Source organism: Mastigoproctus giganteus, chromosome 4, assembly GCF_048544385.1.
Source record: "Mastigoproctus giganteus isolate SK-2022 chromosome 4, ASM4854438v1, whole genome shotgun sequence".
NCBI lineage: Eukaryota > Metazoa > Arthropoda > Arachnida > Uropygi > Thelyphonidae > Mastigoproctus > Mastigoproctus giganteus.
In genome coordinates this window covers 93,617,133-93,630,659 of record NC_143578.1, presented here as the reverse complement: position 1 = coordinate 93,630,659, position 13,527 = coordinate 93,617,133, and the positions used below count along the sequence as shown (strand labels likewise).

General features: G+C 38.5%; 1 protein-coding gene across 1 annotated transcript in view; it reads left to right on the top strand.

Moving 5' to 3' along the window:
- LOC150086919 (uncharacterized) overlaps positions 1-13,527 on the top strand; it is a 290,440-nt gene that overhangs the window by 240,699 nt on the left and 36,214 nt on the right. Inside the window, exon 12 of the mRNA XM_090372322.1 lies at positions 12,176-13,024. Within this exon, the coding sequence (XP_090228448.1) occupies positions 12,176-13,024 (849 nt within the window). The remainder of the gene's footprint in view (positions 1-12,175; positions 13,025-13,527) is intronic.

The window sequence follows — 13,527 nt, the reverse complement described above, 5'->3', positions numbered from 1 at the left end:
CTCAAAGTCGCGTTTGGGGTCAAGATCGTGGTTGGTAGCCCAAAAATGTTCTGCAAGCACGGACTGGTCAGTTTCGGCAAGCCGGATTGCTCTGTCGTGTTCCGTGAGGCGATCCTGGAGACGTCTCGATGTCTCACCTACGTAGCAACTGTTACAGGCCCTACAGGTGATACGGTACACTACATTGCTGCGTAAGACAGGTGTGACAGGGGTCTTCACACTGGAGACAAGTGAACGTAGGTTCCTACCGGGTAATTGCACACATTTGATGTTGTAACTTCTCAGGATCTTCGAGATACGTCCTGACACTCCTGGATAGTATGGAATGTAGGCGGACGATATGCTGACTTGCTTCGGAGGTCTTGGGTTGGAAGTAAGTTCTTGTGCCTGTAACAAGCATCTGTTTAGTACATGGGATGGATAACCGCATCTGGTTAGGTCCGCCTTCACACGGGAGATCTCGTTACGTCTAATTGTGTCGGTGCTGGAATGGCTCCAGGCCCTGGAGAACAGGGTGCGGGCAGTGCTATTGAGATGGCTTGGAGCGTGGCCGGACCCGTAGTTGGTGAATTGACCGCACCACATGGGTTTGCGGTATACTGAGGTCTCTAGACGTGGGCCTACGCGATGCACTAGCACGTCCAGAAACGGGAGCGAACCGTCCACCTCTGATTCTACGGTAAACTTGATGAAATTGGATAGAGAGTTTAGGTGTTCTAGTAGTACCGTTTCAGAACCACGTGGTATTATGGTAAAAATATCGTCGACGTATCTACACCAAGTTGTAATAGGTGTAGGTGGGTTCTGGTGTATCTGCTCCTCCAGATCTTCCACGGCGATGTTAGCTACTATGGAACTGACAGGGGCACCCATAGCAGTGCCATGTACTTGTTTGTAGAGTGAGTCTTCAAAGGTGAAGATGCTGCTAGAGAGGCATAGGTTGAGGGCGGTACAGGTGTCATCAGTGGATAGTGACGTCCTGGATTGGAGGCTTAAGTCGCTCTCAAGGAGCCTTCTGGCGCAGTGCACGGCCTGTTGGACGGGAATCGAGGTGAATAAAGAAACCACGTCAAATGATGCCATGACAGAGTTATCAGGGATTGAAATGTCCTTAATGATGTTAATGAATTCACTGCTGTTTTTAACGGTGTGAGATGTATTACCTATAAGAGGCGAGAGGAGGCTCGCGATGTGTTTGGACAGTTCATACGTTGGGGCACTGCAGCAAGACACTATAGGTCTGAGAGGAATACCCGGTTTATGGATCTTTGGTAATCCGTAGAATTGCGGTAGTTGGCAGCCAGTAGTACGTAGAAGATGGTGAGTCGCGGTCGGTATTCCGGTCAATTCACCAACTACGGGTCCGGCCACGCTCCAAGCCATCTCAATAGCACTGCCCGCACCCTGTTCTCCAGGGCCTGGAGCCATTCCAGCACCGACACAATTAGACGTAACGAGATCTCCCGTGTGAAGGCGGACCTAACCAGATGCGGTTATCCATCCCATGTACTAAACAGATGCTTGTTACAGGCACAAGAACTTACTTCCAACCCAAGACCTCCGAAGCAAGTCGGCATATCGTCCGCCTACATTCCGTACTATCCAGGAGTGTCAGGACGTATCTCGAAGATCCTGAGAAGTTACAACATCAAATGTGTGCAATTACCCGGTAGGAACCTACGTTCACTTGTCTCCAGTGTGAAGACCCCTGTCACACCTGTCTTACGCAGCAATGTAGTGTACCGTATCACCTGTAGGGCCTGTAACAGTTGCTACGTAGGTGAGACATCGAGACGTCTCCAGGATCGCCTCACGGAACACGACAGAGCAATCCGGCTTGCCGAAACTGACCAGTCCGTGCTTGCAGAACATTTTTGGGCTACCAACCACGATCTTGACCCCAAACGCGACTTTGAGATAGTGGACCACGCACGACACTTTCGCCACCGCCTATGGCTAGAGTCACTAAACATAATAAACAACCCTAAGGCATTAAATCGCCAGAAAGGCATGCGTATACATCCCATCCTAGAGACAACCGTTTTATTGATGGATGATCACTGGCGTAAGGCAGCACACGTCCGTGCTACAACAATGACGCATGAGTAACGTGCCACACTTTGCTTGTAATGTATTCAAATTTGTCAGTTGATAAAGGGACACGTGTTCTGAAAGCTACTGAATTTGTACTTATATTTTATAACTGGGTATACTGTAAATATCTATTTGAAATTATTAGTACTAGAAATAATTATAACCATAAAAAAGCCCCATAATATGATTATATGACTGGAACAAAGCTAGGTGTTAAATAGGCCAGGTGTATAAAAGAAGGGTAGCAGTTTTATAATGAATTAATCTTGCATTTATAAAATTATTCCCATTCAGTAATCAGGTTTTATGAAATAGGTAATGTATCCAAAATAGTTGGCAATGTCAGAGAACAAATTCTTCCTTGCTGTCAGCATCATGATTTCATTTGGGAAATCATAACATAGCAAACAGTTAAGGAATTCATAGATTTTAGTTTTTGGATAACTTATTCTAGTAAATAATTGTGTAAAGAATTATGTACACAATAAGGAGGTGATTATTCCCTTGTATAAGACAATGGTCAAGCCACATACAGGTCTGGAGGCCTCATTTTAAGAGGATGTAGAGCTGTTGGAACAAGTACAGAGAAGGTCAACAAGATTAGTGAATGGAACAAAGGGTTGTTCTTACGAAGAAAGGCTTAAGTTTTGCAGATTACAGTGTTTGGAGACTAGGCACCTGTGAGGTTATCTGATTGAGGTGTATAAAGTCTTGAATGGTTTGAACATGCTCAATACTGATGGGATTCTTCCTCATGCTCAGAATAATCACCTGATAGGGCATAAATTCAAATTGAGGAAAGACAGTTGTAGACAGATGTGTGGAAGTTTGCCTTTAGCCAGCGGGTAGTTGATTGGTGGAACAGACTTCCATCTTTTGTTGTGGAAGTTGATAGCCTAAATAAATTTAAGGCTGAGCTGGACAGGTATTTGGAACAAATGGAGAGGTGAAATTGTTTTTTTTTTTTTTTTTTTGGCTGACTCTGCATAAGCTTGCTTTCTTGTATCATGAGCCTCTACTAATGCTAATGGCTATGGTTTAAGCATTAGAATGGTTGCATCAGAACTCAATTTGAACATAAAGGACACTAAATGTTTTATACCTATTAAGAGATGCTAGATGAACTTAGTGACAGAGAAGAAAAACGCATTGGATGATTATAAATTTCTAGGTGGTTAAGATAGCTAAGGCAGATCATGAGAAGCTTTGGCTAAGGGTGCAAAAAAAGGCAACAAGGAATTCTTTGCATATGTTAACACTAGAAGAAAAGGGACGAATTACATGATATGAATGGCACTGCTATTAATGATGGTTGGATACTGCTCGGCATGAAGAATTGCAAATAGGAGATAATGTGTCTTCTGTTTATAAGGGTAGTTCAAAGGGTGAAGCAAGTAACCACAGACCTATAAGTTTGACTCTGTGCTAGAGGAAAATAATGGAGTCAATAGTTAAGGAAGTAGTGCAAGAACATCTTGATAGGCTTGAAACCATAAAATTTCACTCATCAATATTACTCTAGATTATCAAGATGGAGTTGAATTTCACTAAAGCTTTTGATACTGTACTATGTCTATGATTGTTTGTATATTTAGACCAGAGTAGTATTAGAATAAAGTTACTTATGTATAAGGGCGCATCTGTAGCCAGGTGGGAAGGAGCAGCAGTGCGTAGCACACGCTTCTTGATTATTCCTTGGTTCGAGCCCGTTACCATCAAAGGCGGAAAGGTCAGGGAATGACCACCGCATATCCCGGAGCAATATGGCCTTAGTTGCTAATGCTCCTAAAAACCAAATAACAACAACTTATGGGTACTGCTTTTCATGGGCTAACTTATTTATTACTGTTTTTAATATTTATTGATAATAGTGTTACGTAGGCATTTCAGTTTTGATGTTTAGGTATGGTGATGCAGAGGTGGGCACAGTAGTTAATGACAGTAATCAGGGTATGATACTTCAAGATCTGTATAAACTAAGTAGATGGGCTGAACATTGATAATTTCAAAGTTCTGTATTTAGATAGTAGTAATCCCAGAATAACATTCCATGTGGGTGGTACCAAACTTGAACTAGTGGAGTATGAAAAAGGTAGGGATAATTGTACAGTCTGACATGAAATTCTCTGGGGCAGGCTGCTCAAACAGCTCATGGGGTTATGTCAATGAAATACTGAAATTTGTCAGCAGGGACAAAGAGGTGATTATCCTGTTGTATAAGGCAGTGGTTATGCCACTTTTGGAATACTCCATACAGTTTCAGAAACCTGATTTTAGGAAGAACATGATCTGTCAGAAAAGGTACAGAGAAAAGCAACAAAATTAGTCAGGGCATAGAAGGATATTCTTTCTAAGAAAGACTGAGGTGTTTGTAAATTGCAGTATGTGGAAACTAGGCATCTGTGTGTTGACCTAATTGAAGTATATAATATGGCTTTAAAAGGGTTAAGTAAACTAAATGCTGGTATCATCTTTACTCTTTCTTAGATGTCGCCCAGGAAAAAGAGGACAAATTTAAACTGAAAAATTATGGTTACAGATGAAATGTGTAATTCAGCTGAAATGTAATTCAGATGAAATTCAGCTGAAGGGTAATTGATTATTTGAATAAACTTCCACTTTTTGTTGTGAAGTGGGTAGTTTGAATAAATTAAAAGAAGAGTTAGACAAACTACTGGAGGGAATAAGCACTGGAAGAGAGTGTGTGGCTTTTTTTGTTTTCTTGCTGGTGCTATATACACTTTGCATCATGTTGCCAATACTAACTGTCATATGCCCTTACAATATACACTTAATATAGATATATGATAGATACTTTTAATCTCACCTTTGCTATGCAGGCCTGTATTAACTCGGACATTGATAGATATTTCAACGTCATATTGCTTAAAAATACTTATTCCGTGGTTTTTCTTAACTATTAATTAGAGGGAAATTTCATAATATGGATGAATGAGCACAGTCTGTACAGTTTTTAGCATAGAATAAATATTTTTAGGGACCATGGTGCCATCCTCTGTTTTCATATACATAGGTTTTGTTTCGTGACATTGGAACTTAATGTTGTCAGGTCATAAACTTCCTAAATTTTCCTTTTAAATACAGCGTTATTTTCATGTGACTCCTGTGCACTTTATGCAAAAATAATTCAGTATTATAATATTGAACAAATGTTCAGTCCTATAAAATTGAATACTAATTCAAATGAAATTTGTATGCTTTACACATAAAATATTAGATTTCATTTGATTTTTATATATTGTGTTGAAATATTCCCCTGCAATCATTCAGTATCACTTAGGGGGCAGTGTTTCCAAAACGTTTTTGCTTCCAGACCCCTTTTGGCTTAAAAAAAAAAATAACCATAGATCCTTGCTCACTTAAATATAATGTGGCTGGATGATATGTATCTGAAATTAAAAATTATATCTCAGAACTGATTTATTATATGTTTACAGTCTACCTTTTTCAGACTAACAAAACATAACTAAATAATAAACTGAAACTATTTGAGTATACAATCAATTGTACCTCTTTGGCTACTAGTGTGAAGAATGGTGTTGTTTCTTCATCTCACAAAGTTAGGAGTAATCAATGATATTATAACGATATTTAGATTTTGTTGCCACATACCTTGAAAATCCAGCTTCGCACAGATAATTTGTGGGAAATGGAAGAAGGTTGAGCACTGCATATTTAGACATTTGCAGATATTCTTGAAGAAGACTATACCAGAATTCAACCAGAGGAAGCTCGTTGAATTTTTGTTTCAAGCTAGTATCAAATTTGTAGTTTTGCACAGACATGCCATCCAGTTTCTCTGAAACACAAAATGGATTTCAGACCCAGGTAGCTTCATCATTAGAAGATGGGATGTATTTCTGAAATGTCTGTTGCAAACCATTTAAAATGTTGGACATTGCTACCATAAATAGTTTCTTCCAGGCTCAATTTTGTTTATATCAACAAGTCATTCAGAGTAGGAAAGCTTTCATACTGCCTTTTTTCTGCACACATCTTCCAAAATTCAAGTTTATGTTGAAAAGATGCAATTCTGTCCCATGTGAATATCAGCAAACTCTTCCCTTGACACGAGAGATTTATTTCATTAATTCTTGTAAAAATGTCTTAAGTATGCCAATTTCTGCAGCCAAGATGTATCTACCAAACAGTGAGAAAGATAAAATGGGTGATCATTTCTGAGCAAAGTTCAAAACTCTAACTAGAACTTTTTCCCTGGAAAGCTACCTTATTTCTGTATGAGGCAACTACGTTTTGTGTTCGCTGCCCATTTCTTTATGAAGAAATGGGCAGCGAAAATTTCTTCAAAAGTGGCCTAGATTTAATGTGGTTCACTGTCTTTACAGCATCATCCAACACAGTTTTTAGGTCTCTTTACATTGTTTTGGCGACAAGCACTTGTCAATGGAGCAGACAGTAACTACTCAAACATGACGCTGCCAACTCTTGGATATTTGCCACCATACCAGCTGTTTTTACCATCATTGTCCTGGCCCCATTAGTGCACTCATCAATATACTTTTCCTAGCTGGTTTCATGTTCTATCATAACTATTTATGACATTAAACATTTCTTCTCCAGTCGTGTGACTTTCAAGATATTCACAGAGCAGTAAATCTTACTTGATTTTGTTCTGTAAAAAGTAGCATACAAATACAACTAATACTGCTAGCTGTGAGATGTCTGTTGATTTGTCAAGTTGCAATGGAAAAGCAAAGCTTGATTTACATTGTGACACCAATTGTTTTTGTATATCTGCTGACAGATCTTGAATGCAATGTTTAACAGTATTATTAGATAACTGAACTGTTTCAAGTTTCTTTTCCAACCGGTCGCCAAGCACAAAAGTTACCATTGCTGCACATGGCTTAATTAGGTTTTCTGCAATTGTATGGGCTTCTCTTGCAAGTGCAATATGGTAACTTATCCTGTAGGAGGCCTCAGTAGCATTTTCGTTATCAGGTTTTGAATTTTTCACCATAAGGCTCTGACAGTTTGTTAATGCCTCAAGCTTAGGCTTGAAAACTAATATCTTTGTCTTTATATTTTTTTTTTTTTTTATGTGAACCCAAACACGAGAGGTATTAGAACCTATAGTACTTAGTACCGTGCTTGGGTTGGAGGTTGAGAAGACGAAAAAAGATATTTGTTTGACATTGGACTTGAACTTCTGTAGATTGTAATTTTCAGGAAATTCATATGAAGGAAGGTTGTTCCAGAAAACGGCAGTTGAATGAATAAATGAGGAAGATGAAAAGTTGGTTCTGTGGGTTTGAAGTTGGACAGTAAATGGATGTTGGCTGGTGGCGGCACGTGTTCGGACTGTTTTGAAAGAGAGTGGGAATTATAGAGGCCAATTCAGAAGAACAGTGCCCATGGAAGTATCTGTAGAAGAGGCATGCAGCAGAAACAGTGCGTCTATGAGAAAGCAAGTGGAGGAACTCTGTTAGAGATGAATCATTAATTAACCTAACTGCCCTCTTCTGAATGGAATCAAGAAGCCTGAGAGAGGTTTTGGGGGCACCACCCCAGATGTTGGAACAATATTCCATGGCAGGGCGGATTTGCAATTTATACAGAGTGAGCAGCTGTTCGGAAGAAAAGTAACGCTTAGAGCGAAAGAGAAAACCAAGTTTTTTAGATGCAGAGGAAGCAATATTTGTAATGTGCTTCTGCCAAGAGAGATTAGAAGTCAGGGTAATCCCCAAAAGAGATATATCATTTTGCCTAGAAATCGGAGTGTCACTAAAGATAAGCATAGGAGCAGAAGAATCCTTTTTTGTGAGATAAGACAAGACTGAGTTTTAGAAGGGTTGAAATCAACTAAGTTGTCTTTGCCCCACTAGAGAATTACCTGAAGATCGGCATTTAAGAAATTGGTAGCAGATTTGAGAAGTTGAAGCTGATTGAGCAGGACAAGGTTTCTCAAAATGTAAAGTTGAATGTAATGTGCTATCATCGGCAAAACTATGGATAGGATTTCCAGTCAATGGAAGAAGGTCATTGATATACAAGAGGAAAAGAGTGGGGGAAAGAACTGAACCTTGGGGGACACCGGCATTAGTGGAGAAGTTAGAAGACAGAGAGCCATCTACCATCACCCTCAGTGAGTGATCAGAGAGAAAACTGGATAACCAATTACTAAAAACAGTTGGCAAACCATAAGATGGAAGCTTGTTTAGAAGACCTTTATGCCAAACACGATCAAAAGCCTTTGAAATGTCAAGAGCAACTACTTGTGTTTCACAGAACCTTTCCATTGAATTAGTCCATAAATGAGTAACATAAGCCAGAATATCACCAGTGGATCGACACTGACGGAATCCATACTGGCGATCGTTGATCAGACGGAAGGTTTCTAGGTGGTTTAAGAGTTTGCGGTTAATTGATTTCTCCATTACTTTAGAAAGAGTAGAAGTAATTGCAATGGGACGATAATTGGATGGGAGGAATTTGTCACCCTTTTTAGGAACTGGCTGGATATGAGCAAATTTCCAAGCAGAAGGAAAAACACCTTTGGAATAAGAAAGTGAAAAAAGCAGCAAAGAATTTGAGTGAGCACAAATTTTGAGAACAAGTGGAGAAATACCATCGGGACCTGGAGCTTTCTTAGCATCAAGATTCATCAAAATCCTTCTAATATTCTTTTGACGGAAGACCATAGGAGGCATTGAATGGAGCATGTTGGGAATGGTGGGAGGTGTTTTACCAAGATCATTAATACATGAGCTGGAAGAAAAATGGGATGCTAGCAGCTCAGCTTTATCCTTGGCTGAAGTGACAACAGAACCATCTGCTTTGGTCAGAGGTGGGAGCAGAGATGGGCAAAAGTTGTGGCCAATAGCTTTGGCAAGAGACCAGAATGCTCGGCTACCATTAGGGCAAGAAGCAAGTTTTCTACTCTTAGCCTGTTCAAACTCTAGTTTGGACTGATTAATAACTGCTTTACAATTGTTGCGAGCTTTGGTGTAGGCAGAAAATGAAACTGAAGAATTAGAAACAAGCCATTTACGATATGCAACCTTCTTCTCTTGGACAGCCTTAGCACATTTATTGGAAAACCAAGGTTTAGATAAAGGACGAGATTTTAAAGTGGAGTGTGGGATAAAGGATTCCATTCCTGCAAGAATAATTTCACTGACACGATCTGAGCAAATGTTGACATCAGAAGTTTTGAAACAGTAATCCAACCAAGGAAAAGAAGAAAAGAAGTCACGCAGGTCATCCCATTTTGTATTCTTGTAATGCCAAACAACATGAGGTTGGGAATAGCCATGAGATAAAGGTTCCATTAGAGAAGAGACAATCACCAAGTTGTGATCTGAAATGCCTAAAGGACCTCTCACTTCGACCGTGTACTTAGAAGGGTTGTTTGTGAGAAAAAGATCAAGCGTATTGGCTGTATGATTAGTATTGTCTGGTATTTTTGTAGGTAAATGAACAATCTGTGCTAGGTCATTAGTAATTGCAAAAGCCTCAGCATCTCAACCTGCTGGGTCGGTGTGACTAGAAAATGGAAGCCAGCTGGAGTTGTGAACATTAAAATCACCAAGGAAAATTACCTCACTGTTAGGAATGTTGGACTGGAGAAAGTCAAGTTGCAAAGAGAGGAAGTCAAAGAGCTCCAAGTGATTAGTGGAGTTGGGAGAATGGTAGAGACAACAGATGAATTTGACACAATGAGGTAGAGAGATTTTAAGCCAGAGAAGATCAAAGAGAGGAGATTCCAAATTGCCAAGTCTCTGACAGGGAATATCAGAAAGGACAGTACAAGTACCACCTTTGAGGTGAAAGGAATCATACAGCGAATAATTTGGGCATTCGAGATGAGCAGTAGTTGAATCAACTGATAACTGAGATTCTGTCAGAAAAAGTACATGGGGTTTGGCAGACTGCAAGTGGAAATGGACATCGTTGAGATTAGAATTGAGACCACGTATATTTGTGAAATGAATTAGGAAGTCCTTGGGAGGTTTAGATCTTTTCGCAGATAAGCTTGCTCTATTAGTTTGACAATTCATTGTGTATTCAATAGTAAGAAAAAGTGGGTGGGACATGCTGTATGAAGTAATGAAATTTTTGGATATGGCGTACATGTGGTAAGAATATACCCAGATCCTTGACATAACATGGCCTCGACAATGCTCCCCGCATACACACTACTCTGACTCCCTCCAGTCACTATCTGGCAGAGTAGAGGTAGCAAGAATCATGATGTCTATGAAGTTTGGCATGCAACATAGGACTGTTTGATAACACATTGTTGCACAAGATGCATGGAATATCAAGGGCAAATTCATCACCTGTATACATAAACCGCAGAGATGTTTTTTTATCACTTTCTGCAGTTCTAGTACTGCAGATACTGGATGGAAATGTAAAACATTGAGATTCACTTACAATGTTGGTTAGATCTGTACTTACTGTAGTAGGACTCAATTGTTTGTTTAAACTACCTCTTTTTAGCTTCTGATCCGTGATAAATAAAAAACAAATTGACATTAATGTTACTGCACATTATTTAACTGACACTACTGTAGCTAATAAAAATAATTACTTCACTTCCCTTGTAATTATGTTACACTATATGAATGACTAAACTGAACTGGTGATCAGTGGTGGTGGAAGTCACAACTAGAGATTACTAAAATCTGTAGCAGGTGCAACAATGCAAGTTTGTTAATTTAACGCACATATATTTCTGGGTCCACATGCAACGTACTTTGTAATCAGATAGCTACGAATATATATCAATAGCATACATAATGCATTGCATGATGTCACCTTAATTAAACTGATTGTTGCTGTCTTCATGGGTACAGGGGTTTCTTAACTAGATGTTCTGATGATCATGAAAAATAAATATTTTTTCAATTAAAAAGTTTTGTTATTTTGATTTTTAGGAGCATTAACAACTAAGGCCATATTGCTCCGAGAATATGCGGTGGTCATTCCCTGACCTTTTCCGCATCCTCTGTATTTGGTGGTGACGGGCTCTAACCCCAGTCTAATCAAGAAGCATGTGCTACGCACTGCTGCTCCTTCCCACCTGGCTACGGAGTTTCAATTAAAGAAGTTTTGTAATTATTTTTAACAAAATTATTCCTTTAATTAAAATTCAAAATAGATGTTACAGAAAAGTATTCACGGATCCCTTGGGAATTGTTCACACAGTTTTGGAACCACTGAATTATAGGGGCTAAAAGTAGATATAATGGTTATGTGTTTAAATTTTAGTTTTAACTTCTGTACACCACTTGGCTGTTCACTTAGACAAAATTAGACAAAATCCACAATTTGGCTTAGGTTTATTAATAGACATCTACCAGCAGATAAGAAGCCAGACGCCTGAAAACAGCTGGAAGTGTCTCAGATTTTTAAATATATAGTTGATTCACTTATTCAGGTGATGCTATACAGTTTAAAAAGCAGAACTGTAGATAAATAAATTTTTATTAATTCTCTAGATGGCTGAGGCTAGAAGAGTTTATAAATTCATTGTGACTGCATGTATGTGGCGTTGACAATCTGGCCATGCATTTTTTTTTTATGTCAGCCTACTGGTTTAAAACCCCCACCTCCTTACTTGTAGCCAAGCACCCTACCACTGGGCTACAGCCAGACCATATGTTATTTGTCTCCAAGTTGAACATTAGCCCAAGATTAGTACTTGGCCTTTGTCTTCACTGAAAAAGAATAACCCCCATTATTAAAAATCAAACACAATAAAGTATTATATTGTCAATCATGGATCATCTTGCATCGTTGCAATTATAGGGAATCATTCTGCATTACCCTAATCATGAGATTCTGCATTATCCCAGTAATGGGAACAGTTTCAGTCCAGTGGTTGTATAATGACAAATTTTAATTGAATGCTAGTTACATAGCCATATTGAGATGAAATTGTATGTTTCATTATTTACGCAATTGGGTATGTATCATACTATTTTCATAATGTTTCAGATTTGAAAGATCATTTTTAATAATTCTGTTTAGTGTTGATCCTGTGTAGTAAAAATTCATAACATTAATAAAAAAATATTTCTGTATTGTCCAGGTTCCCAAGACTAAGCACGATGATGATGATGGTTTTACTGAGAACAAAGACATAGCGTCTTCAGCACTAAATACAAATGGCAAGGTAATTTGTCCTAGAGATACTAATAGGACTCCCATGTTAAATTCAGATAGGACATCCAATATTCCATATAATTGTGAAAATGAGAGTCAGGCTTATGATGTTGTTCAGAGTTTGATTGAATCAGTAGTAGATAAAACATACACTGAACTATGTCAAAATGTGCAAGATGAGAACGTAAAGCAGAATAGTAGCAAAAGGTTTTGTGAGCTTGCAGGTAGTAAACACTGTGATATAAATTTTACTGGTATTGAAGATAAAGATAAATGCAAACATTATAGGACTTGGACTATAGAAAATGAGGAAAAATCCCTTTCTTTGCCAGTTGTCAGACCACATTTCTTCAAAACTCGAAATAACACTATAACTTCTGAGTTGTCAAAAAACATATTTGAAAGCCAAGGAACATCTAAAGATTATATGATAACACATGTTGAAGAAGCACTGCCATTGGCACCTGTTCTTCCAAATTTCTCTAAAACTACAGATAGCATTTTATCAGAAAATAAGTGTGATGATTATAATACTGTGAATATGAAAGTGGAGAGAACACTTGTGTCCAGTGACAGAAATTTCTCCCTAACCAAAAATATTTCACCAGTAAATACAAATTGTGAGTCTTCAAATTCAGGGTCTAAGGAAAAGTCTTTCTCCAGTATCAGACAAGATTTCTCCAGAGCCACAGATGGTACTACACAGATTTTATTGGAAAGTAATGTTAGGTCTGAAAATAATTTACAGTTCCAGAATGAGAGCACCATAACACAGGTAAGATTTTGGTATAGATATACTTTCTACTTTTAAAAATTATCCTATATATTGTGTGCACATATACACCATATAATAATAAAAGTATATGGGCATCCTTCCAAATATTGCATATACCATTCCAGAAGGTTCCTGCACATGTGTATACTGACATGCCCAGATATGTCAATATAAATCTTATGGGCCTGCCTAGTATATGGGTCATGGATTGGAATTCATAGAACTTCCATCATGGGATGGATGATGATTCCATGTCACATAAGTAACATTTCTGTGCATGCAACTTGTCTCATATTTTCTTTAAAAATATTAAAATATTATTAAAGAAAATTGTAGGTTTAGTTATTAAGTGGAGCCTCAACAGCAGTGGCATAGCTAGGGTAGGGTCAACAGGTACATTGTACCCCCTCACGGCAAAGTCTGGTATTGTGGTGCTTTTTAGCATTAGGCAGTTGCCACCTTTTTTTTTGTGAATATACCTGCTGACAAAATCCTGGATATGC